The sequence below is a fragment of the Phoca vitulina genome, unplaced genomic scaffold (genome assembly GCF_004348235.1).
Source record: "Phoca vitulina isolate PV1807 unplaced genomic scaffold, GSC_HSeal_1.0 scaffold40, whole genome shotgun sequence".
NCBI lineage: Eukaryota > Metazoa > Chordata > Mammalia > Carnivora > Phocidae > Phoca > Phoca vitulina.
The window spans coordinates 2,867,717-2,895,477 of NW_022589743.1; the positions used below are offsets into that span (position 1 = coordinate 2,867,717).

Here is a 27,761-nt window from a genome sequence, read left to right on the forward strand (position 1 = left end):
CTTTTATTTTTAAATTTGTTTATTCAAAAATTTGTTTAACAAACATTTATTGAGCATTCCTATGTGAAAAGTACCATGCCAGATGTTGGAGGCTGGAGGAGGAAAAAATAACACAACGTTGGGTTAGGCATTATCACTGCCTTCAAAAGAGATTAGAATGAGGAGGGAGACATATATGAAGGCCTGGGCAGAACAGAAGGGTTGGGAGAGACGGTGCTGAGTGAGAGCAGATTCCAAATGGGACCATGGATGCTGGGCTGTCTGTTACTCTAACACTGCTCCAGGGACAGGATGGAGAATCATGAACATTTTCCTATAACAGTAATGACTCATCTACTGACAACACGACTTTTAATGGCTGCACTGCAGTCCATCATACAGTGTACCGTAATTTATTAAACCAATCCCATGTAATTAGACATTTAGCTTGTTTCCAATTACTTGATGTTCTAGGAGCTATGTTGGCTTATTTCCTTAGAATAAATTCCTAGAAGTGAAACTTCTGGGCCTAGGGCTCTGCACATTTTCAAGATTATTGAAAAATAATTTTTATTATTTATTTTTAATTATAAAAATAATGTTCTACTATATAAAATTTAGAAATAAAAGCACGTCAAAGTATTATGGTGAAGAACATTATAGTTTTTTTCTTTTTTTAAATTATTATTTTTTATTATGTTCAGTTAGCCAACATAGAGTACATCATTAGGTTCTTTTTTTTTTTTTTTAAAGAAAGTCTTTTTTTTTTTTAAGATTTTATTTATTTATTTGACAGAGAGAGCAAGAGAGCACAAGCTGGGGGAACAGTAGGAGGGTGAGGGAGAAGCAGGCTCCCCGCCAAGCAGGGAGCCCGATGCGGGGCTCGATCCCAGGACCTGGGATCATGACCTGAGCCGAAGGCAGACACTTAACCATCTGAGCCACCCAGGTGCCCCCATCATTAGTTTCTGAGGTAGTGTTCAACGATTCATTAGTTGAGTATAACACCAGTGTTCATCACAACACATGCCCCCCCTTAATACCCATCACCCGGTTACCCCAACCCCCCAACCCCCTCCCTTCTGTAACCCTCAGTTTGTTTCCTGGGAGTCCAGAATCTCTCATGGTTTGTCTCCCTCTCTGATTTCTTCCCATCCAGTTTTCTCTCCCTTCCCCTGTGGTCCTCTGCACTATTCCTTATGTTCCACATATGAGTGAAACCATATGATAATTGTCTTTCTCTGCTTGACTTATTTCACTTAGCATAACCCCCTCCAGTTCCATCCATGTCGATGCAAATAGCAGGTATTCATCCTTTCTGATGGCTGAGTAATATTCCATGTATATATGAACAACATCTTCTTTATCCATTCATCTGTTGAAAGACATCTCGGCTCTTTCCATGGTTTGGCTGTTGTGGACATTGCTATGAACACTGGGGTGCTATGCACACATATACATCTATTTCAAAAAGTGAGAACTTACTGTATACGATGTCTTATAACCTTGTATTTTCACTTAATTAGGGTATAAACATCTTTCCACTCATTAAATATTCTTCTATAAACATCACTTCTAATGGTTGCATATATTCCATTGTATGCTAGTAGCTTAGACATTTAGCCTGTTTCCAATTTTGTGCTTTTATAAACAAGTGTTCAGTGAATACTTTTAAACATCTTTATGTATATTTATTTTCTTAAAGTACATTTAAGGTTGAATTGTCAAGTCAAAGGGCATTTACAATTAAAGTTTTTGTTACATTTCCCCCATATTGTCCTCTGGGAAGATTATACTAGTCAATATACCTACCTGCAGTGTGTGGCCACTTTCTACACTTTTGCCCAACTCTGAATATTTTCACTTATTGCTGCCCAACCCTTGTCAGTCTGATAAATTCCTATAGATCTTTTATGACATAATTCAAATATCACCACCTCTTCTAAGAGGTCTTCCCCGATCTCATTTCCTTCCCAGCTATAGTTATTGCTCCCTTCACTATGCTCTATAACCCCATTTATGTTCCACATTTTTAGTGTTTACTTCTTTTTTGAGAGAGAGAGAGAGAGCAGGGCGGGGGTAGGGGGCAGAGGGAGAGGGGGAGAGAGAATCTTAAGCAGGCTCCATGCCCTGTGCGGAGCCTGATGCAGGGCTCAATCTCATGACCCTGAGATCGTGACCTGAGCCAAAATCAAGAGTTGGATGCTTAACTGACTGAGCCACACAAGTGCCCCTTTAGTGTTTACTTCTAAGTAGTCAAATTACTCATTCAAATATTGTCTTTTCAAGTAGACTGTGTGCTTCTTATTCACTGCTGTAGTTCCAGTGCTTGGCTGTATCTGATACACATTAGGCATCAACAAATGTTTGCTGGGTGAATGTATAGATTACTGTCACAAATTCCCATGTTTTCTTACAGAAAATGCTGCATGTTTGATTTCAGATTTCAATTCTTGATATAATGAGCTATACAAGAATCTGTCGGTATTAAACAAAAATAGGAAGCGTCCTGGTTTTTTAAAGTATAATCTAGTGGGAAGTGTTCATTAGTAATCTTTATGGAAAGGAAAACAAGGCACACATTTCCAAACTATCTGGTAGGTCTATCAGATATTTATAAGCAAAAAAGTCTTTTTTTTTTTTTAAGATTTATTTATTTATTTGACAGAGGGCGACACAGTGAGAGAAAGAACACAAGCAGAGGGAGTGGGAGAGGGAGAAGCAGGCTTCCCGTGGAGCAGGGAGCCCGACACGGGGCTCGATCCCAGGACCCTGGGATCATGACCTAAGCAGAAGGCAGACGCTTAACGACTGGGCCACCCAGGCGCCCCGCAAAAAAAAGTCTTAATGTTATAAATTGTTTTCACTTTAAAAGGGAGATTGTTCATTAATGCACATAAACACACTTTGCATTGTCAAATACACACGCGCACACACACCTTATCATGGTATGCAAACAACCAAGATCTACAAGTTCCAAACAAGTAGAATATGGGGAAACTTAAAAATAGTTATGTTAAACTAATTTTATAACACTTCATGATCCTTCCAAGGGTGTAAAGCATCAATAATTCCACTTTTACTGTAAACAACCCAAAATATGAACATCTTTGTACATACATCTTGCTAGAACTGTCCTGATAATGGGGGGAAATGTATTGTTTATTTTAGCATGAGCCAGACTAATTAGTATGCCTGTCAAAATCTTCCTGTCCCATATTATTCTTGAAACCTTGATAAGCTCATTTGTTTCAAAGCTGGGGAAACAGAGATGATAAAAACAAAAGAAACTATCATAGCCTGTAGGAAACTCTACAGGTCAAATGTCTCAGGCTCTTCAATCTTCTGGAGCTTCAGAATTGATTGGAAATGACATCTGCAAGGTTGTCTCTCATTGAAATATTTTTTTTCCTGCAAACTCAGCACCCTTGTGAGTGAAGAAACTGATTTTGTGTTAAATGGTTTATCTAGAGCAAATTCAAACACTTAGGATATTGCAACTCAGTGTAAGTGCATTCCTTTCATGTTTGAAATCTCTTTTTTTTTATTGTTTGTTTTCATTCTTATATTGATTGTAGATCAGAATTCAGAGCAGGACATTAATAACATACCCAATAATTTCTCCTTACTGTTTTTTCTAGATTATTCCTTGTTCTGATGGCCATAAACTCGAGCATTATCAAGATTTACAGAACACTAGTAACTTATTACAAAGCTCCTCAGTCCAAAATGCTTTCTTTCCAAAGAACCATTTTAAGTGATGACCACAAGGTGTGTGATAAGAAAACTGGTTGGGCAAAAGGTTTATAGCCATTCAGAATAGACCATTAGGGTTACATACAAACATTTTTTAAAATGTTTAAATATGTATTTTCCAAAGTGTTTGCTAAATATGAAACTAATGGAACACTCTTTCAACTTAAGTACAGAAAGGCATAAAGCTCAAGATACTAAGTGGTAGACCAGAAAATAAATCCTAGTTTTCAGATTGGTGTTCCAATATATCTGCACCTTAATTTTTTCTTTCCTTTTTAAAAATTTGCCCATGTAAAAAAATGTTATGTCTTGTAAATCTCTTTGCCCTTCATCCCTTACTTTTCCTTATAATTTATCTGTTGAAGAACCTGGGATGTTCAATTGTTTAGAGTTTCCCATTGTCCGAATTTTGCTAATTGCATGCTCACAGTTCCACACATTCTTCTGTCCTGTTTTTCCTACAAATTGCTAGTTGGACCCAAAGGCTTGATGACTCATGTCTGACATTATTTTGTGCCTCAGTTTCTTTTCTTTCTTTTTTTTATGTTCCGCTATGCTCACCACCAGTGTAGCTACCATCTGTCACCATACAATGCTATTACAATACTATTGATTATATGTGCCTCAGTTTATTAATGTGAAAACTGGAAACCCACCCATGAAAGTATTACAGCTCACTGAGGTATCTGTACTTATCACTGCAGAGGAAGTTGAAGGCCAAAAAACAACCTTGGCAAGAGTTTGGTCAGAGAACTCAGACCCTGCAATGGCCCGGCTTCTGTCTGGTTCCAGCTTTGCCACATGGGAGGTGCGTGATCCCAAACAAATCTTAGCCTCAGTTCCCCGCCCCCCTCAGTCAAGGATACCACTCATCTCATGAGACTTCTGAGGGTTAAATGGGGGGATGCATTCAAACAAGATTTTTAAACTGTAAAGTACTATAAACATGCACAAAATAGGGACATTACTCATTCGCAGGGGCTTAAATAGTTTCATAATGAAAAAATATTTTAATGTCTTAGAGAATCAATTTTTTGAAAAAGGTTAGATATGGCACTAACACAAAACAAAAAGATGATATATATGACCTAATGAGTCCTTGTGAAGGAATAAATGACAGCCTCCCGGGCACGTCCCAGAAACTTACAGCCCTATGACTCAGGAGCTCTGTGAATTCTGCAGGATGAGAGCCTTGCAAGCTTCTACCGCACACAAACATCACAGCGCCATTTAAACAACCCACTCCAAAGCCACTCATCAAAATGACGAGTAATGATTTATAGCTGGTGAATACTGAAAAAAAAATGCTGATTTTATTTACCTTTCAATCTGTGCAAATCCATTAACTATGGGTTCTAATGCTCTTCTTCAAAGCAGTTTGCCAGGCCAACTTTCCTTCTTCCACTCCACATCCTGTTTTCTCTGGGCTTCTCACATAAATTCACTTGAGAACTCTTCTGCCTACTCACGTACCTCACACCTCTGACCTCCTCCTGAGCCACAGCCTACGCCTGAGCCTTCCTTTCTTCTCTCCCTTGCCCACCCAACTTCTATCCAATACATCTCTCAGGAAGTTTCTGAAATATTATTTCCAGGCTGTCTTGATTAGCTAGTTAAGAAGAAGCCATTTTTCGAGAGCTGTGCTCTTCAACATGGTAGCTATTAGCTACCTGTGACTATTTAAAGGTATATTTAAATTTAAATTAATTTTTTTAAAGATTTTATTTATTTATTTGACAGAGAGAGACACAGTGAGAGAGGGGAACACAAGCAGGGGGAGTGGGAGAGGGAGCAGCAGGCTTCCCGCGGAGCAGGGAGCCCGATGTGGGGCTCGATCCCAGGACCCTGGGATCATGTCCTGAGCTGAAGGCAGACACTTAATGACTGAGCCACCCCGGCGCCCCTAAATTTAAATTAATTTTTAAAATTCAGTTCCTCAGTCTTGCTAGCCACATTTTCAAGTGCTCAGTAACTACATCTGGTGGTGGCTGTTTCATTAAATAGTGTAAATATTACAGAACATTTTCATCGTTGCGGAAAGTTCTTTTGGATGGCATTATTGTGCAAGAGCACCTCTCCTCTCCCTCCACAGTCTTGTTAGATGTGAGGGAAGAGATGTGAGCTCTGAAATTAGATGCCCTTTAGCTTTTGAATAGTAGACCTAAAAGGTGATTAAATGAGATTGTGGAAATGCCTAGCACAATGCCTGCCAGAGGGTAGCTGCTCACTTAGTGGTAGCCATTATTGGTACTGTATTCCTTTTTCTTTTTTTTTTTTTTTTAAGATTTTATTTATTCATTTGAGACACAGAGATATATATAGAGAGAGAGCATGAGCAGTGGGAGAAGCAGAGGGAGAGGGAGAAGCGGACTCCCCGCTGAGCCAGGAGCCCGATGCGGGGCTCGATCCCAGGACCCCGGGATCATGACCTGAGCCGAAGGCAGACGCTTAACCATCTGAGCCACCCAGGTGCCCCTGTATTCCTTTTTCAAGTAAGTCCAGAACCTCTACTTTTTCCTTTTAGCAGTACACACGAATATCTGAAGGAATAACAATAAAGGTTGTTGTTTTTTTCTGTGAGGCAGTGTGGCATATTGGAAAGATTATGGGCTTTGGATGCATAGAGACTTTAGATCCACTTGATTAACTAAGGATCTTGGGCAAATTAATCTCTCTGAGGCTCAGTTTCCTCATCTGTAATATGGGAATAATAATACTTACGCTGTGCAGTGGTAATGCTGAAGAGAGATAATGTATGTAAAAAAAATGCTGTCTGGCATATGGTATGAGTTCGATAAATTTATTATAGAAGGCAGGTACTATGAATTCACTTTAGAGAGTGCCATATATCCAGCATAGTTAGATGCTAAATGATTGTTGCTGGTAATGAAGGTCAGGCTAGTAAACTTTTTGGAGGATGGTGTTATGCATTATTTAAACACTTCTCCCCAAACAGGGCTTTCTCTGGTATTCCTAGGATACAGCTAAACTAAACTTTTCCTCTGTGGTATTATCAATTCTACTCATAGCAGTTATCCTAAGTTTGTATGATATAGAGAAAAAATTGAGCATGCACAACTCATCAGACAGGTTTTAATTTACCATCACTCAGTATTATAAAGGCATTTATGGAGTGGCATGCTGGATTGAAACTGCAAAGATTGGCCTAAAGAACTGTCAACCATCACTGTCACCAAGAGAGGCTGTAGCTTAAAATTTTGCCCGGACAATAAGTCTGAAATATATGCCTTCAGAGCATAATCCAAGTATCACAACTTTTTTTTTTTTTTTTAACAGAGATTAAACACATGCATGAGCAACTGGAGGGCTGGGGGAAGGAGAAGGGAAACATTTTGCATCCTCAGACCCTCTTACACATTCATGCTGCCAAGAGAAGGGTAAACAAGAACCAAGTCTCTCTTGCTTCTAGCAGTTGGTACACCCTAAGTGAGTGTATATTTCAAGGAGTTGTTCTATTTGCTTGAGTTGTCTTGTTCCTTCATCTGCTACTTGTGGGTCTTTCTAAACTATCCCTGGGGGAGGAGGTGAAGAGTAGTGAATAACCAATCTAGTACCCAGTCATTCCACAGGAAGGAGAGAGAGGGAGGGAAGGAGAGAGAGAGAGAGAGAGAGAGACCAAGTCACCAAATAAAGAGAGCTCTGAGTTCAATAACTGGGATTATCCCATGGCAAGAGATAAAGGATTCTGTTATCATTGAGCACGATTCCTTTATCTCTCAAAGACAATCAACCTTTAGCAAGAGGAGTGTAAACTTAAAACCTCATAACTCAATTTAACATAGTGTTAAAGTTTGGGGGGTTATTTATCAGTGCTGGGGCTGATATAATCAGTCTGAGGGACCCTAGAACAAAGAGCAGTGGGTGAAGAGTATGTCACCTCCGTGCACATTCGTTTCCTTGATGAACAAGGAGCTATTAGCTGCAGAGAAAGCATTATCTAAGTGAAGAATGATGCCGATTGTTTTAGCTGCTTCTCCTGAAATTGTGGAGTAAAACATAGGGTCCCCGTGAGTTAAGGAGCAGTTTTTGTTACTATGGTGTTGAGGATTTCTTAAAAATTAAGTTTAATTTGGGAGGGTATATGGACACATAGTTCTTCTTCAACAGCAACCGGAAATCAATTTGAGACATAGATCTCTTTTTAACCTCTGCTCTTACCTCATTAAATCAAAAAGTTTTAAAATAATCATATAAGACTTTTTAAATAAAAGTCTAGTTGGGTTGAACACTGACTTTTATGCAAAATTCAAGGACTAGTTAATAAAACATCTAAGGAAGGGGAGAATATACTCATTGAGCATGTGGTTTTTGAAGGAGTAGGCACAAACTTCAAAATTTAATTCTCAAATATAAACTTTACTCTAATTATAAACTCCTACACAAAATGTTATTTCTAAGTTCATCTGCCCAATAAAATATTTTACCACTTAACAGAGTCACTTCACATTGTTTTAAATTAATCATTGCTTTTACTGACTCTAAATAGAAATTGCAACCTGTAATGCATTTGCAGAAACCACTTCATAATTTTAGTTTGTTTTTTAAAAACTACAAATATATTTTAAAATTACATTTGTTATCTTAAAATATTCTTTCTTTAATTTTACCATTCAGCAGAGTTTATAACATTACTACAGCTTTAAATTACTGATAACATTTCTAAAAGACTAACACTATTAAAAAAAAGAAGAAGAACACTATTTACCCTTCTCTGAATGTAGGCTTCCTGGCTTTAGATATAAAATTTTATTCTTATTCTTTGCTGAATAGGCTTCTTTTTGTCATTTCTTGTTATATATTCTCTGGATATGCTGGACCGTGGTCTAAGTTAGCATCTTAGAAATCCAGAAACTTCCATATAGCAAACTCATTAAAATATACTTCAGAAACTGACTCAGATGACATAAAATATCTGCTTTTACCATTTAAAAAATGACCAGCATACTTCATTTTAAAAGGATAGTAGAAGTTTCTTAATCAAAAACTTCTCGGGGATTTTTTACCACATGGATTTACTGCAAACCTTCTGTATCTGCTGGGCCAGTAAACCTGCCAGCCCGCCTCAGTCAATATCTCACACTGAGATACCGTGTTTTAAAAATCTTCCTGATCAGGTAAATATTATAGGATATATTCTTTTCTAACCCTGAAGATACAGCTTTCATGGAGACATTTATGAGAGCTGAAAGGATTGAGGGAAAAATAAAACCCATGCTGCTTTTTAGGTTTTTTTTTTTTTAATTCTTTATTGGAATTTCAATAATTCATTTAGCAGAGTGTGCAAAAAATTTCATAAAAATCTTTTCTTAATTTTATACCTTTGCCATATATTGAAAATCATACCCAGCATGCTCTTATATCACTTGGACTGAAAAACAGAGTATGTTAGAATTATTGTGAGTGATCAGTTGGGTAAGAGTTTAAAGAACATTATAACTAAATCAGACAGAACTCAATTTCTGCCTATTTTATACAGGAAGAGAAAACTTAAAAGTTGTGAAACTTTTTACCTCGGTCTGGCTTCTGCAGTGCGAGACCGGGACCTCTGCTCTATTGTGGATGGTGATTTAGACCGTAGCAATCATAACTGAAACCCACAGTATATCACGCTGTAATAATCATAAGTGAACTATAAAATGTGCCTCATTACTAACTCAACTGTTAGAATTTACCAAATCACCACTTGCGCCTTTCCAGAGATTTTCCCTCAGCTAACTTCTTAAAACAAACAAGTAAACAAAAAGAATATCAGAAACAACAAAAATGCTGGAGGAAGGCCACCATCAGATATGAAAGGTAAACATCTTAAACATTTATAAATTTATGTGCCTTCACAAGTTAGCCCCCATGTGTTTTTGCTAGACATAATTTAGTGGAGTAACCTAGCCTTCCTAACTGAACTGGAATTAATATCAACTTTTCCAACATTTCTTCTAAATTTCTTTGCATCCGATATGCCAAGTCATTATTCATGCATGTGTTTTTCTCTCTCAGTTAGATAAAGCTGGGACTTCTCACATAGTTGAAAAAGGTTTCCACTGGCACCCTTAACACTAAATGAAACGTTTCTTTTTTCAAAGTTAACATATTTAGAATTAAATTACAGTACAAATTTGATAATTTATTCATTGGATGGATACAAAAGCAGTGAGAAGTTGCTTTTTTTGAAAAGCAGGATTTGAACAAGTTTAAAAAGTAGTAAAAGTCTTCTCTGGCTCCTTTTTAATGCTCTCATCCTAAATGAAGGCAAATTTTAATGATTTCCATATTAAGAGGGAAACACTTAAAAAGCAACACTATCAAATTTAAATAAATTTGTTATTTTTGGAGGAGCAAACATGCAGGAGATTTCTTATGAAGAGCTCCTTGAATTGCTCTGGTATTCCTTAAGAAAATTCAGAAAGATACTTGCTTTACAGCGGAAGGTATTTACATGTATAGAGTGAGAAGACAAGGAAGGAACAAGTAATCTGCCTTCCTTTCAGCTTAAATGATATGATAAAGAAAATAATTATTATTTATAATAAGACATTTAATAAGAACTCAGATATAATTTCCTAGGGAAATCTCTTCTATCTTATACCAACAATGACTGCAATACTCCAACAGACCCTATGACACCTCCTTATCATTAGAAAAGTCAAACTTCTGCAAACAATTTCTATATTATACTGTTATTAATTATAATATCCAGGAAACGGATCATTATAATTTCCTTAATTTTAACGCTAAAATAAAGAATTCAAACTCTTAAACTGATTAATAAATTTAGGTTAATAAATAATTATTCTAAAATAGATCTTTAAAAAAAAATAAATAAAAATAAAATAGATCTTTTTCTAATAGCCAAGGAAAGACAGATCTCTAAGTAAGAATGTACATTTCAGAGAGCTTTGTGAAAATACATATATATATAATTTAAAATCAATAGTCAAAGAATGTGTGTCCAAGAGCAGTCACAATTTTTTGGTGACCAAACCAATTGAAATATACATGGTAGTAAATGGTGCAGGTATAACTGAGGACCATTTTCTGCTTCTCTACTTAAAATAATGTTCCAAAATTTTTATGAAAATCCACAACTTAGTCTTGTCTCATGAAAAGTGCAGCCTTTACATGAAAAAAAATCAGATCCAGCAGTTGCTTGAGAAACCTGACACAGATCAGAAAATCGGGGTGTATTAGATCACCTAACCTGATTACAGATAAATCTCAAAAATGTTAATGTCAAATCATTATTTTTGAAAACGTATAAAAATTAGACTACTCCTATTAAGACTCATACTTTGTTATTAAGAGGTTTCATCTTTAGGTTTGTTAAAGTTTGTGTTCAGATGCTCAGAGGAATGTCAATACCACAGATTGATAAACGGCTGAGATTAAATTTTATTCACACATCTTAAGGAAGAAGCACACAAAATGAATTAATTTCCCTATTTAAAAACAACAATTAACATCTCTTCAAGTAGGGAAGAAAAAAAGAGAATCAGTCAAAAACTATCAGCGTTCTATTTAATATTTAAATCGTTACAATATTCTCACTCGTTTCACCTGTGACCAACCCCTTTTCATTTTGTTCTGCTATGTCTATGCCATTCCTCTCTTGCAATGCCTCAATTGGTGCAACATTCAATATTCCTTTTTAGGAAAAAAAAAATCTGATATTAAAAAGCATGGCCCCACATTTATTTCTAGAGTTCTCAGAATTTCCAGATAGGACCCCAAATTTTCATTAGAATGTGACCTGAGCATAAAGGCAAGCTACCTAAACCATTGCTCAAATTTTTAGAGTAGCTTTAAAAAACAAACAAACAAACAAACACAAAAATTACTTAGGAGCTGTGTTTAATTTGAATCTCTTTACTTCCTGGGTGGCCATGTAAAGCATATTAATAACAACTCCTCACTGGTTCTTTTCTATACACCAACTATTCCAAGACAGAGGTGTTACTTTTAGTGGTGTCCTAGAAAAATAAACGTAATTTTGTGCTACCTGTAGAAATGTTTTTCCATAGGCAAGATACATGAACTTATTTGCATGCCAGTTCAGTCTTCCCTTCAGCTATTTGCTACTTAGTAGGACTTTATGAATATCTGAATGTGTTTACCATAGAAGGAATGCTACAATAATAAATTATAAAACTGGTCAAATGAATATGTTATAGGGGATTTAGGATATCTGTTTAAATCTGTTAGAAATGCTAACCACATGCATTTATAATGGCAAAGAAAAAAGTACCTATAAATTTGGTTTAAAACTCTTATCCAAGCCTCCTTTATTTATCTATTTAGGAATATAAAACCCTCAAGATTATAGTTTTATTTTATTTGTCTTCATCCTAACTTATGTAATAAGAATATACTGAAATGACGGTTGTTAAGAAAGCAGTATCTTTTGGGTTTTAGGGCATTAATAAAATAAAAGAACAGGAATTTCTCAGATCCAAGTGTATATGTGCTTGGGTACATATATATGGATATATGTATGTGTGTGTATAATTTTTAAATTTTTTGATTCATTATCTATGCTCACATGTTGAGAATTTATGTATTTTAGCCTTCCTCATCAGCCAAAACCAGATAATCCAGGAAAGCCCCAAAGTAGTATTTTCTTTTACCACAAGAGGGGGCTAGAGAATTCTGATCTCTTCTAAGGTTGGTAAAACCCTCTTAACTGCTACTTTATAGACATTCAATTACAATAGGCCATAATACATTAAGGCATTAAAATATACATATATCCCAACATATACCAAAGCAAGCACTACACTGGTGTGCCCACCAGATGATCACCAACACCAACATCAAATAAACACTTAGGCATCGTCTCGTGGTTTATATGAAATTTTACACTTTATCACTTCCCTCCCCAAAAAGGCAGCTCTCTTGGTTAGGTGATCCCCTTGGAATGGAAAATATCAAGGAGTATGATAAAATACCCAAGGACTGGAGAGTATGACAGGGGCAGAGTGAGGTAAGGATTAAGAGAACTGAAATTTATGTAGTTTGGAAAAGTGAAGACTCTGGGGATAAACATTCATAGTCTTTAAATACCTTCTAAAGGTAACAATATAAATGAATTAGGGGAATTATTCCATCTCAGAATATGGTATAGAAAAGAGCAATGGCCTGAAACTAAGGAAGGAAAAGTTTAGGTTAGACGTGAAGAATAAATTAGTAATAATAGTTGGGCGGGCAAGATGTCCTGCAAGGGAAGGGTATAAAGTACAATCGCTATATCTGATAATTAATTAAATGAGATATTAGTAAGAATGATGTGAATTCATTAGAAGGACTAGATTAGATAACTCAAGTGATTTTTTTCCCCTAAGCTGTGACAATCTCTAGGCCCAATTGTGTTCTTGGACATTCATAAATGTCTTTCAATGATGATAACGATCTTTTGTAGAGGAGAGCTCATGATCTCAGTTAACCCTATGTTTTGTTGATAAAAAAAAATCTGAGTATTACTATGAAATAATTATAAAATTAACCACGACAACAATGGTGTTTATCTTTCAGAGCACTCCACTAAAATATACTGTGCCATATAAGCTATACCCTAACAATTTATAGAAATGGATCTCTAAATTGGATAAAGGCTTCTATAAGTGAAAACTTTCCATGAAGGAACAATTCCCCTATAAATCCCAATTTTACAAGCCAGAGCAACTACTCTGTATAATCTTTCTTTCCCACTAGACTAGTGTATCTGGGCATAAGCTATTTAGGGCCCAACATAAAAAAGGCTGTCACTCAAAGTCAGAAACACAGTCAAGAGCATAAGTGTAATATAGTTTGTGAATTCAACAATCTTTCCCTAGTAGAACACAATATTCTAGATTAACAGGTGCTTCCACATTGTTTTAAACAGCATTACTAACATTCTAACATTTATTTTTTGCTTGAAAAATCAGTGTTCTATGATAGGCCAAAGAATTTATGGATAGCAGAAAAATAAAGATCACCAAATCACCGTTTGAAAAAACAAATCACCATTTAAAAAAATATATATCCACATATATAGAGAGTATAAATATAAATTTATATTTACATAAATTAAGTACATGTATCTATATCATACCTGAGAATATGGAATTCCTGAACTTTAGACATGACTGTAAGGTAGCTAACCCTCATGTGATTCAGTGTTCATCTATAAAGCAGATGCTATGTTTAATTATAATGCATTTATAGACTCTAAGAACAAGGTAATTAAGTATGATATATAAGATTTTCTAATAAACAGCACACAGATATATAAACCCTCCCCACCTCTGATTGATTTATATATCAATCAGATAAATATGTTACATTAACAACCAAAACACCGCATATCATTTTACCACCACTGTAATGACCACACTAACATCTTCAATAATCATATACTAGAACCTTCACATTACCGTTAACCTTGTTGGCTACTTTAGAATTTGGAGAGAAACAAAGAATACTCGAGGCAGAATGAAAAAGCTTAATCTCATTTGCTGAGTCACTCACTTAAAAATCAACTATTTGCACTTAAAAATGGCCACTGTTATTTCACTACTAATTATAGTGGAAGCTCAATAAGGGTTTGACCTTTCAGAGAATGGACTTTAGCGTATACTCCCAGTCTGGAATAGACTTCTAAAAACACTTCAGCCACGGCGCAGGTCAAATATTATCTTGACTTTCTTCCAAACCACTGCAAGTCCAAGTTTTTTTTTCCTGCAAACTCTGTCCCTGATAATCACCACTTGATTATATATTGTATACTTTGTTGCGGGGGTGTCTAATCTTCTCTCTTCAACTAGATTATTTACTCACTAAGGAAAGGAGTCATATCCTATTCCTCTTTGTATCCTCCATCCAGCCTCTAAACTCATGACTGAATAAAGGCATCCAATATAGATATTCAATAGCTACCTCTTCATTAGCAGTATATTAAAATCTGTAACATGGACAAAAAGGCCAAAAAAGATAACTAATTAGTTATACATCAAATTAATTCAGGGACTTATTGTATGTTACTCATAGTTATAATTGCTGGCATTTATGGAACCTTTTGAAATTCTTTATTAAACATACTACTCCCAAATCATTCTGGGAAAAGAATAAGAACATACATTGACCAGAAAGACACATGTACCTGAAGAACCTGACTGAAACTTGCAAGAAATAGCTTAAGAGCCACGATCAGACCTCCTGCAAAGCTGTTTGGGTTTGCACTGAAAAGCGTGTTGAGATCATGCAGGTGAGGGAAGGTATATAGTGTGAGCCTGGGAAGGCCACTCCCAGGATGGTGGTCTTGGATTCCATACTGGCTCTGTCTTGTTAGATATAGGACCTAGGCATTAGCCTCTTTAAAATTTAGTTTCCTCTTTGGTAAAACAGAGATTAGATTAGGTGATTACCAAGTAGTCTCTTTCAGTTCTAAATTGCCATGATTCTATGTAAAAAACTTGGGTTCAATTAGTAGGGTATGTTCTAGTGAAAGAAGCATTATGGAAGATATCCCCCATCAACACATGAGAGACTGCTTTACTGGGTACTGGACGGAAGGTTAGAGTTTAAACACGCACCGACAGCCCAACATGCCAGGCTGAAGAATGAAAAATGGGTAGTTCATAGACAGATAATTGTTATTGTTTTTTTATTCTTCACAAAACATGTATAATCCTTGGTAATCATTTGTTTAAGTTATATAAATTACTGTCAACTTTGAAACCCAGTTTGTCATCCTCATCTGTGATTTATACCAGACTATATAAACGACATGATGTCTTCGATCTAATAAGACATTTATCTTCATGAAGGAGGCCACTGAGATCCTGAGTGACAGCTTACTTACCCTTATCACAGTTAACTCAACATCGGTCCTTAATTTCTCCCAATGATCTGAGATCTGATGGACTCACCTGAAGCCAACAGAAACTTGTTCAGAAATCCACCATGCTTATGAAAGTATGTGTTTTACAGTAGAATTTTTTCTTTGGCCCCAAAAGCGCAGACATGGAAGGAAATAAGTTTTGTGTTCTTCCACAGTGTGCACTGTAAACACACACACACACACATAAACTCCATCAGGGTTGACAGGAGTCATGTGCCTTTATTAAAGAAAAATATTCCTGTGAGCAACAAAGATGAAAGCAACTGTCTGAAGAATAAAAAGAAAATGAGATGGATGCTTGTTTGAATGCATATATGTATGCACACATGTTTATTATGTATTCGTATATGGAGAGAGACTATTTTGAGTCACATTTGTTATCTTCATATCATAGAGTAAGAAGGAACTAAAAACTCTAAATATCTTCATATAGTTTATGTACTTAAAAACACACACACCCAAGGGCTCCTGGGTGGCTCAGTTGGTTAAGCATCTGACTCCTGATTTAGGCTCAGGTCACAATCTCAGGGTCGTGGGACTGAGCCCCGTGGCAGGCTCTGTACTCAGTGCAGAGTCTGCTTGTCCCTCTCCCTCTGCTCCTCCCCCTACTCGCAGACACAGGTGCATGCGTGCTCTCTCTCAAATTAATTAAGTAAGTAAGTAAATCTTTAACACATACACACAGAGTAGTGAGCTTGACCCTATCAGTGAGAAGGAAGTAAACAGCTTGTTGTTTTTAGCCCATTAACTCTCCCCACCTACTAGGGTACCAATGACTGAGCCTGCAATAGGTTTCTAACATTCCAAGTAAAGCCGCCCTAAAATATGCACATTTTCCTCCAAAGTCATCAGCAGGATGTGGCCTAAGATTTACCTGATTGGTAAGGTCACTTACCACTAACCACTGCATCGTTAATTCACATACCTCAGTAAACGCTGTAAGACATGCAGTTTATTTATCCTGTGAAACAACATAATTTATACGCTAAACTCAGTCCTTATACATGACTCAGAGCAACGGGGGTCTCAAATTGGCTTGTGAACAGACATCTTTTATACTCCTTGAGTAGAAGAAAATCAGTTGGGGGTGTTATGGGTAGACTAGCTTAATAAATGGAAGTTCTAGGGAGAGGATTTCGGTTCAATAAGAGGAAGCCTTTTAAAACAAATTACAGCTCTTTATAAGTATCTAATAACAAGACCTTGAAAATGTAAAGCAAAACACAGAAAAATGGATACATCTACAACTATAATTGGAGATTTTAACACGAACCTTTCAGCAGATAAAGAAAAGCCGGGATATAAAAGATTTGAAGAATACTATTTGTAAGTATAAAAATAAATAAAAAGTAAAAAAAACCTAAAATTTGATAAGAGTGTGTTTAATAAATACTTCTGGGAGCCACACAGCACCTAAGCATAAATTGATCATTACTAGGCCACAAAAGGACTCTCAACAAAGTCCAAAGAATCTAAATGATATAGACGATGTTCTTAGACTATCATGTAATAGAAATTAACAGTCAAAATAAAAAAGCAGGTTTAAAAATCCCTAGAAACTAAAAACAAGCCAAAATAAAAACCAGGAATACACACACATGCACACACACACAAATGCTTCTAAATAATACATAGGTTAAAAAAGGATATCATCAAAGGAATTACAAAATACTTAGAATGGAATTGCAAATTATAATGAAAGTAGTACATATCAAATTTTGAAGGATGCAGTTAAAGTGGTATTTAGAGGATAGCTTTTAGCTTTGAATACAATTATTTTTTAAATGAATGTTATACTCGATGGAATAAAAGCAATAGAGAAAATGAGATGTAGAGCCCATAAAAATGGGTGTTTCAGAGGAAAAACATCCAGCTAACTAGAGCTCTACACAAAGCAGTAGGTTTGTAATTTATTTGAACCCTACACCTCCACCACCTGCCCCCCACCGACATGTGGATTAGATACTTCATTCTTGACCAAGTTACTGAATTTCTCTAAGCTTCAATTTTTTAACCTGTAAACAGTGGGGATAATGGGACTTTCTTCTCTGAGCTGGTTTGAGAATTAAATGAGATAATCCACAAAAAGCACCTAGTGCAGCATTGTAAGTGCTCAATAAATGATTCCTCTTACAATCATCCTTTCCAACTCCCAGAATGCATGATTCTAACTTCGGTACAATGAAATTTAAGACAAATGTGAATTCCAGCCAAAAAAAGTCTAATCAATAAAATCTTATTAATAAATTAAACCTTCATTTTTATTTCACAATACTAACGTAGATTTGTTTAAAATATATTCTTCCCCCCATTAGGGAAGATATTAAAATAGTGTTTTCTTCCTATTATTATTATAGAAATGAAACACATAAGGATCAACAAAAGCTAGTCTATTGTTATTCATAATATCAAATCCAAAAATTGACTTCTATTTCAGAACTAAAATGAAAGCAGAGAAATGTAAAAAAAAAAAAAATGCTAAAACTAAAGCTGTGAAAAATTGATTCTCTTTATTTTCAAAATATTCGTATGTTTTTTAATGTACCTTTCAGAAAAGGCATGGAGTTGAAAATGGCCACTATTTGTACTTTAATGGGACTGTAATTTCTTTAAAATCAAGTAGCATATAATAAATTGATCAAAACCAGGCTTTCACTTACTCATTATTACTGTTCTCCAAAAATGGTTACAGGTCTTTTTTTTTTTTTTAAAGATTTTTTATTTATTTATTTGACAGAGAGAGACACAGTGAGAGAGGGAACACAAGCAGGGGGAGAGGGAGAGGGAGAAGCAGGCTTTCCACCGAGCACGGAGCCTGATGTGGGGCTCGATCCCAGGACTCTGGGATCATGACCTGAGCCGAAGGCAGACGCTTAACGACTAGCCACCCAGGTGCCCAAAAATGGTTACAGGTCTTTAACTTTCCTGGTTCTATTTTTCATTTCACTGGAGAATAAGAACCTTCTCTAACCTTCGACAACCTGATGTAAAAATAAACTCTAAGAACATTTTTCTCACTTCTTCCCAGATTTATTGTCCAATATTCATTCATTACTTTTTCTTTAATTAGAATATGATAATATATATTACATGATAAACAATACACTGTTACAGATTCTAGGTTTCTTCTCCTAGAAAATTACTTTATTTTTTCTTTGTCTTCCAGAAGGAGTCACTATATCCTGTTTATAGAACACTTTGCCCAACCCATCTTTAAAAAATGTATGTAGACCCATCTTTTAAAAATGTACACTAATGAGGGGCACCTGGGTGGCTCAGATGGTTAAGCGTCTGCCTTCGGCTCAGGTCATGATCCCAGGGTCCTGGGATAGAGCCCCACGTCTGGCTCGTGGCTCGGCTGGAAGCCTGCTTCTCCCTTTCCCTCTGCCTCTCCCCTGCTCATGCTCTCTCTCTCTCTCTGTATCTCTCTGTCCCAAATGAATAAATAAAATCTTAAAAAAAATTAAAATGTACACTAATGAGATAAGTTTATAAACACATTAAAATTCACTGTATATTTTGGACAATGAAAGCAATCAGATCTTGAGCAGCATAGTTGGCTGGCTTTTGTACAGTAATTGTATCCAGTGTTTTATGCTGAACTTTTTTTTCTTTAATATGGTCGAAACTATGCCTCCTTAGGTTTAGAAATCTAAATGTTATTACTTGTTAGCCAGTTTTCATTCCCCACAGTGGGGCTATGCTCTTGCTTGTGGGTCTCTCTCCACAGGGTATAGCCTGCTGTTCTCAGACTGAGAACATTTGCAAGGCAAAAGGAGAAGAAATTGGGATTAGGTAGCAACATGCTCTCATTTTTATGCATGGTTTAGCCTGTAACCTTGGTGTTCATTTTTTGCTGTGCACCTGGCCGGGCTTCTAAATGCTTCTAGAGCTCTTTGTAGTCTTCACAAAAGCATGATACAAACACGACACACACTGTGGTTATTGCTTCTCACACTGAAGTTATGGGTGGATGGGTCAGACCATGTGTCCTTCTATAACTGTACATTTAGGACACTGTTGTGGCTGGAGGGGGGACGCAACAATGCTGAAATATTTTAACAGTAACCTTTCATTTTCTAATAAAGATGAAATTCCAAAAGTCTAAAATAACTGTCACTACAAAGAAAAATTAAAGAATATCTTTTCTTCCTAAAGGATCACCTTAGCTATCCCACCAGCAAGTGAAGACATTGATTTTATATTTGTTCATTTGTCTACTTACTAATCATGTGTTTTTGCAATGAGATGGTAAGCTCCATGAGGACAGGGACTGTGTCTGATTTTTTACTGCACATTTCACTTACTGCTTAGCACAGTGCCTTGCTATTACCTTGTAATCTCTAAATAAGTATTTGTTAAAATAATGAATAAGTAACATATGAAGTGTTACTGTTCTCAATAATGGTAAAATCTAGTTACACAGAACAGAATGTCTACTGAAAATTTTAACATCTTTATAACTTTCTCCTTAATTGCACAAGAAATGTATATATCATTACTTTTTAGGGGAAGGAAACAAATATTTATCGTACCCACTATGCATCAGGCACTCAGGTACTGTGCTAGTTTCAATGCTTTGCAGAAACTCATATTTAACATTATCTCCCTTTCTTTTTTTCCCTCTTGCTTGTTTGTTTTGTTTCTTAAATTCCACATATGAGTGAAATCATATGGTACTTGTCTTTTTCTGACTGACTTATTTTGCTTAGCATAATACTCTCTAGCTCCATCCATGTCATTGCACATGGCAAGAAAAAGAGAGAGAGAGAGAGGCAAACCAAGAAACAGACTCTTACCTATAGAGAACAAACTGATGATTACCAGAGGGGAAGTGGCTAGGGGCATGTGTAAAGTAGGTGAAGGGGATTAAGGAGTGCACCTGTCGTGATGAGCAATGGATGTTGTATGGAAGTGTTGAACCACTATATTGTACACCTGAAACTAATATTACAGTGCATGTTAACTAACTGGAATTTAAATTAAAGCTTTAAAAAGTGAAATTTTAAATAAAATAAATAAATAAAATACTTTGTAAAAATAAACATCATCCTACAATCAAATTTTTAACACATAAACAATCTATTCCTACCGCTATCATTGACTGTTTCACTTTGAGAATTCTCTTAACTTTTATAATTGAAACTAAAAATTAAAAGCTATGAAGTAAGAATTTAATATTACTAATCTAGTTAGCTCCTCTCTTATGAGGAACCATAATGGAGCAAAGTTTCCACCTTGGAATTTTCCAGATACTAGGCTTACCTCTTTCAACACTATATATTTTTTTAAATTTAAACTCTTTTTAATGAAAATACTTTTAAGCAAACTATGTATCTGTATAGTCTTAACCAAAATGTCTGCAACATGAATCCCTCTTTTTTGATAATCCAGATAAGATAGTGGTAAAGACAGTAGGGTGGTTAAGAGCAGAGGTTCCAGAACTAGACTACGTAGTTATAAATCCTGGCACTACTGCTTACTAGCTGTGTGATCCTAGATAAGTTAACTTCCCTGGGTCTCTGTTTCCTTCTCTGTAAAATGAGGATAATCTTGCTATCTACCTCTCAGGGCTATTCTCAGGATTAAATGATGATAGATGCAAAATACTTAGAACACAGATGCCAGGTACATAGTAAGTGCTTAATAAATGCTAGCTGAAAAGTTTTACTTTATTAAAGGTACTGAGCTCTTAGTTTCTCTCTACAATATGATATGGCCCCAGAATGCTATGTTTTTGAGTTCCCATATAAATTTTATTTTGTTTTCTGCATAAATTTTTAGTTGTTTTCCTGTTTCTCACCTCAATATTATTTGTTAATTGATGCCTCTAAAGTGCCTCTTCTTCTAAATTTGATGTTTCATCCTATTATGGGTTTGAGAAATCAAACCACTGTAATGGTTAGAAATGTGTAAAAAGAGGAATCTCCAGTGAAGGCCTCAGGGGCTTTCCCAAGAATATGGTATGGAAGTGTTAACACAGCACTCAGGAACATCCATTTCCACTTAGAGGTCCTTCTGGCTTACTTACTGTGTTCTCAGCGGTGTCTGGGAAAGCTGGAAATACCAAATAAGTGACCTATGGATCAATGAGGTACTATTGTTCTAATTCTGTCAGGCATTGGATTAATCAAAAACAAATGAAAGGTTGGTTTTGCACTGTTAATTTTCTAAAATTATTAATAAACTACCAGTGTAATTATTAAGCTTGCAATCCAAACAATGTTTTTAGTGTACACTTGAATCAATATACAGATCCTAAATTGCAAGGCCCAATTTCTAAAAAAGCTCAAGCAAAATAAAATGTTTCTATATGACGGAATCCATAGTTCTGAAGTGGAGGTTATTAATTCAATGAAAGGGAGAAAATCTGAATCGCCAAAAGGGCTAAATGAAATAAGAATTAACGGACGAGTGAACTAATATTACACTGTATGCTAACTAACTGGAATTTAAATAAAAACTTAAGAAAAAAAAGAATTAGTGGATAAGTTAAAAAGAGAAAGGAATTAGGGATTATGAACTCCTGGAAAATGCCAAAGTCATAGGGAAATTTGAAAGAAAAATAAATTGAAAGATTACAGACTAATAAAAAGAAATAAGGAAGAGTTTACCAACTCTACTCCCAATCCCTAAGTGAATAATATGCTTCCAATTTAATATTTAGTTTAGTAGCTTGTCTACCTTTTTCCCCCACCGAAAAGGCACAAGAGAGACTTTGGTAAGATAACCGTGTGCATCAGTGATGATCAAGCCGTCTGTTCCAGTGGCCAGATGCTAGAAGAGACACAGTGAGCCCCCACCCTTGGGATATCTGAGCCTGAGCCAGAAACTGGCAGCCACCAAGCCAAAAATTTTATATTCATGTATCTTAAAAATTCATGTACATTTTGCACCCCGCTCTATTACATACCAATGTGTTTTTAATATAAAAGTATGTTTATATCAGTTGAATTATTTAACTCCTCCCATTCCCAAATCTTCAAGTAAAATTAATGCTCCAGGAAGATTTACATTGTGGTTCTTGTGGCTTCCCTTTCCCATTGAACAACACCAATATGGTCAGAAAGGGATATGTGAGAAGCATGGGTTAAAATTGTATCTTATTATGATATGATGAGCTCAATGGCCTCAAATAATCCACAATAAATCAATAATCCAATAATCACTAAATGAAAGCTCTGATTCTCAGGCAACTCTGTGAAACTAAGAAATCTGAAAGATGGTGGACTGGGCCGTGCAATCTTAAGATGTCCTCTTAGCTTTTGAGCTGCAGTTCTTATAAAAAGATCAATAATGATGTCTTCCTGCTCCAGTATGGAATTAGTGTTTCCCTAAATACATTAGCTTCAGAAGTATTGAATTACCTAGAAGGATCAGCACCACAATGAAACAAATAGTTGTTTTTTTGCAAACTAGTGATTACCAATACAGAAAACCCACTGAAGTCAGCTTGGTTCAACATGACGAAAGGCAAAAACACTAAGACAAAAAGTAACAAAGCAGCGTGATCAACCCAAAATCCAGGAAGATGACACTCACCCTCATCCTGATAATCAGGCAAAAAAGGGGCATCGGATGTGAGAGAAGGGCGGTGAGTTCCACTCTGATTATCATCGGAGCTGTCCTGTCCAAGGTAACTTTCAGCTTGGTCTCCCCCTGAGGGCAAAAAAGAAGGAAAATAAGATCATACTTTGGACATCTTTATAAAGCTCTTTGTAGATGTCTTCTGATACTCATCCCTGCCCTCCTCCGAAAGATATATCTTTTACTTGGTGGACATGGCCGCTATCCATAAACATATGAGAAATAGATAAATAAGAACAAACTTACCTGGATGGGAAATTTTTCACTCAGGTAACTAACTAGAACTTAGAAACCGTTACCATAGAGTGGGGAGACCTCTTGCCACCCAGAGAGAAACTTCTCCATCACACTTAAAATGAAAACACAGCTATATAAACACATATTCATATATACTGTCTTCCATTAATTGCAACCTTTACCCTGAATGCCTGTTTCTCTTTATATTTCCAAATGGAACAGAATAAGTCACACAAAAGGTTAACCTATACATAATACAATGTAACAGGTCAGTATTCTTTCCTTCTCTGAAAACTAAGAGACTTAAAAACAGAGAGCATCTAGACTTTGCTGGATTCTATTCCAATTTAAATCATACTTGCTTTGCAACCTTAAGAAAGTTCTCTCTTTATAATTCTAGTTTACAGCCTATGCAACCAACCTCTTAGGAATTGTAAAAGCCCTAAGAAGGTAATATTTGTTCTGTAAAATGGCTTTGATGAAAGGTAATGTATATGCAATACTGAATTATGCAATTAAAACAATGCTAATCCCTTTTGGGTGTTTTCAACATACATTGGATTATATTTTGTAGAAGTGGCCCATACTATTATGATACTTTAAAAGGTTCAGACGGAAGATGTTCGATCATTCAGAAACCGGAAGAAAAGACTCTGCATTGCAAATGGCTTTCCTTAAAATCCCCCAAACAGAGGCACAGTCTGCTGATAAAAGGACACCAACAGCTGCTCAGTTCATTTCACAAACATGAAAAGGGGATTTTTAACTGAATTTAATATTATCTCAAATACTAATTTCCAAAGGAAATCACCAATGCTAATCTCAGTAAACACTGTAGAGTTTTGGCCCTGGATTTCAACGAGGGAGCAGTGAAACCAAACAACCTACATAGAATCTGTATTGCCTCACTTTAAAGGTTTATTTCCTACAATTAAACTGGAAGGATAGGGAGGATATAAAATGATAAAAAGGGAATGGCTGTAGCCTTCTCTTTCCATAAATTAGATGATCATAAGAGTCTCTTCTATGAATGCTCAGTGGTAGGTAGCTTGTCCATAACTGAGTTGAACACCTGCAGATACAGGACTTTAGAAATAAAGTATGGACTTGATTGTGGAAAAGAAACAACAACAACAAACAACAACCTCACACAGCAGTCTTGGCCAGAGCCAGAACAAATCCTCTCCTTTATTAGGCTACTGATCAGGATACAAAGCTTATTACAGTTATGCTTATAGTATCGCTGTGAAATTTCCCTTATAACCAGAAAAATTCTCAAATACTGGACTGAGGGTTGAACTACTCAAATTTTACATAAGTGGAATTTGTAAATCCGCTGAAATTATATTACCAAAACAATCTAAATGGACTGTTTGGCAGATAACCTGAAAGTGAGCTGTGAGGTTAAAGGAATTTTAAAATTGTGAGCCTAACCAAAATCTGTTTTTAAAAGAGGAAGTAGTTTGGGTTGCCAAGTAAAATTTAACATCTGTAGGTATACTGAACGTTATTTATCAACTGTCGTTCTAGACTCAAGGTTTTCTGCTTGCTTCAGAAATTTGACAAAATTACTCTTACATGTTCTAGCATTCCAGGCTTTAAAAAAAAAAAAAAAGTCGATCAGGAGGGACTTTGTTTTGTTGTATTTTAATGAACATTTTGTTTTGGAATAATTTTAGATCTATTGAAATTATTACAAAGATAGTACAGAGAGTTCCCACACACCCTTCACCCAATTTCCCCCAACTTCTTATGTAACTAGGGTATTTCTGTCAAAACCAAGAAATTAACATTGGTACACTGCTATTAACTAGAAACTATAGACTTTATTTGGATTTCACCAGTTTTTCCACTAATGTTTTTTTCTTTTTTTTTTTTTAATTTAAATTCAATTAGCCAACATATAGTATATCATTAGTTTTAGATGTAGTGTTCAGTGATTCATCAGTTGCATATAACACCCAGTGCTCATCACAACACGTGCCCTTTTTCTGTTCCAGGATCCAATTCAATTGCATTTAGAGCTTCCATTTTAAAAATCTCATCTAAAATACCTGCCTGGATTTAACATTCGATTTATCAACTTCAGATGGAAAAGTCACTTCTGCGTGTTTCCTAGGGTTTCTGAACAATTACCCAAGATGGGCTTTTAACAGCCATCCCTGTGCCAAACATAAGACCATGCCTTTGTAAAGTATACAACAACAAAGGTATACAACTCAATGCAGCAAAAACAGAGCCTGGGTTAGTACTAAAAGATGGTTGTGGTGGGGGAAACGTTTAAAAATATGTTCTACATCCAAGCGTAATTAGTTCCTGATGATGGAAATGTTGCTATAAGTGTTTTTAGTGTCACATCGAGTGGCCCAACTCCCTTGGGCATACGCAGAAAAAAGCCTATAACACTATATAAATAGACACTCCCGTGTAATTAAAATGATTACAACTACTCGAGATGCATGGGTGAAAAGTTTTATAGGAGAGCCAGCAATTACCGTGGTCATTTTGGATTTGTTTAAGTTTAGAACATCATTTTTCCTTAAAACATAACTGCAAGTGATCGCTGGATTCATCTGCAGCTCTGAGAATCGCAGTTCCAAGCGGCCACCACTACCGTAGTCCAGTGGGATCAGACATAAATGATCACAAACTATAGTGACAGACACTTCCATTCAGCAGCTCTACAATTAGGGCTTAGAACTCCATTGCTTAGAGTGGCTTTCTCACAAGCAAGACCTCTTGCCACTAGAGACACTCTTTCCCATTGTAACTTGCTCAGAATCAATATATTTCTATACAGATATATATTCTAACACACAGTATCTCCATTAATCACATCCACTACCTCCGGTCCCTTTTTTTTGTATTTCTAAACAAGATCTGGGAAAACTATATCAAGGGTTCATCTGCTATTAGCTGGTAATTTGCTCCTCTATCCTAAGTGTCATAAGAATTGGGCGCTAGATACACTCCTTAGTATATTCAGTGGCAGGTTCTCCACTGAGTATCGTACTGAGGGGCCTATAAGGGGGGTGATTTCTCTATTGTTCCTTCCTGAGAATCAAACTCAATTTCATTCATGCTCCATAGAATGATAAGTTGGGAATTTCTGAGGTTTGGAGCAGAAATATAAAGCAGCTTTGTGTCAGGTGTGAGGTAATTATTTGTGAGGGTTTCTGTGCTATTTGTTTTTATTCCCAGTGTTTTCATTAACAGTTAATGAGTTTTCCCCCTTAATTCTGAAACAATAGCTTGGCCACTAGAAGTTGGTATTTTTCTGCCATGGATTCAACCAGCTGTTGCTGCTCCATAAACTTTATGGAGAAGTGAATTAAACTGCTAAAAACTTTCATTTCCTAATTCAATTCCAAATAAAACGGGGGGGCGGAAAATGAACCATGATGATATTCCCGTTGTAGCTATTTTGACTCACAGCAAACCCATCTGATTCTGAACTTACAGGTACCATTTAGAGACAAAAACAGGCCATAATGACAACTTTACCAAAGAAATGAAAAAAAAAAAAAAAAAGGTGGAAAGCAGTTTAAGCATAAAAAGTAACATGACAATAACAAATAGGTAAAACTAAATACATGTTTGCTTATTCGACATATAAATGCTCAACGGTTTTTCCACGTTAGTATGAAGCCATCATCTTTTACTTCTAATTAATTGTGAGCTGTGTTATAAAGACTTTATTCACATCTGCAACCAACTGTTTCTATGGCATGGTTCAAAATTCCCAGGGCTTACTATCACTTCACCAAGTATCTTGGGATAAAATAAGGAAATTGAAATCAATGTAGAATTATCTGCAATTTTTTGGCTTTTGTTTTTATTGTTGCCATTGGAAGGGAACACACGACTTCTGACTCTATTTAATATTTAAGAACCCATGAGACACACAGCTCCCTCTTTAAACTAATAAATTCTAAATAAAATGCTATAAATAAAGGTCCCTGATCCAAATCCAGTTAGTTTTCATGCTTGATAGCATTAATATTGCCAGGTTTTCATGGACCAATTTAATAGTAATACAGTTCCCAAAGCTGAACTAAGGCAAGATTGGAAAAACTGCAGCTTGTTATTCCTTATTATAACCATTCACCTAAATTATTGAATATAACACCAACTACAGAAATAGGTTGGATACATACGTGCCCATATATGTGAAATGTTCCTCCCATGTAAATATGTTATGGAGCCCATTTGCAACACCAAAGCTAAAGTTCTGTCAACACTTCTGTTATAAATTAGATAACATTTTGCACATACTCATGCATTAGAAAATGTATGGTGTTTCCCACAG

At 35.9% G+C, this 27,761-nt stretch overlaps 1 protein-coding gene across 1 annotated transcript in view; it reads right to left on the reverse strand.

Annotated features, from left to right (window-relative positions):
• SKAP1 (src kinase associated phosphoprotein 1) overlaps positions 1-27,761 on the reverse strand; it is a 270,909-nt gene that overhangs the window by 173,417 nt on the left and 69,731 nt on the right. The window contains exon 4 of the mRNA XM_032429037.1: positions 23,171-23,287. Within this exon, the coding sequence (XP_032284928.1) occupies positions 23,171-23,287 (117 nt within the window). The remainder of the gene's footprint in view (positions 1-23,170; positions 23,288-27,761) is intronic.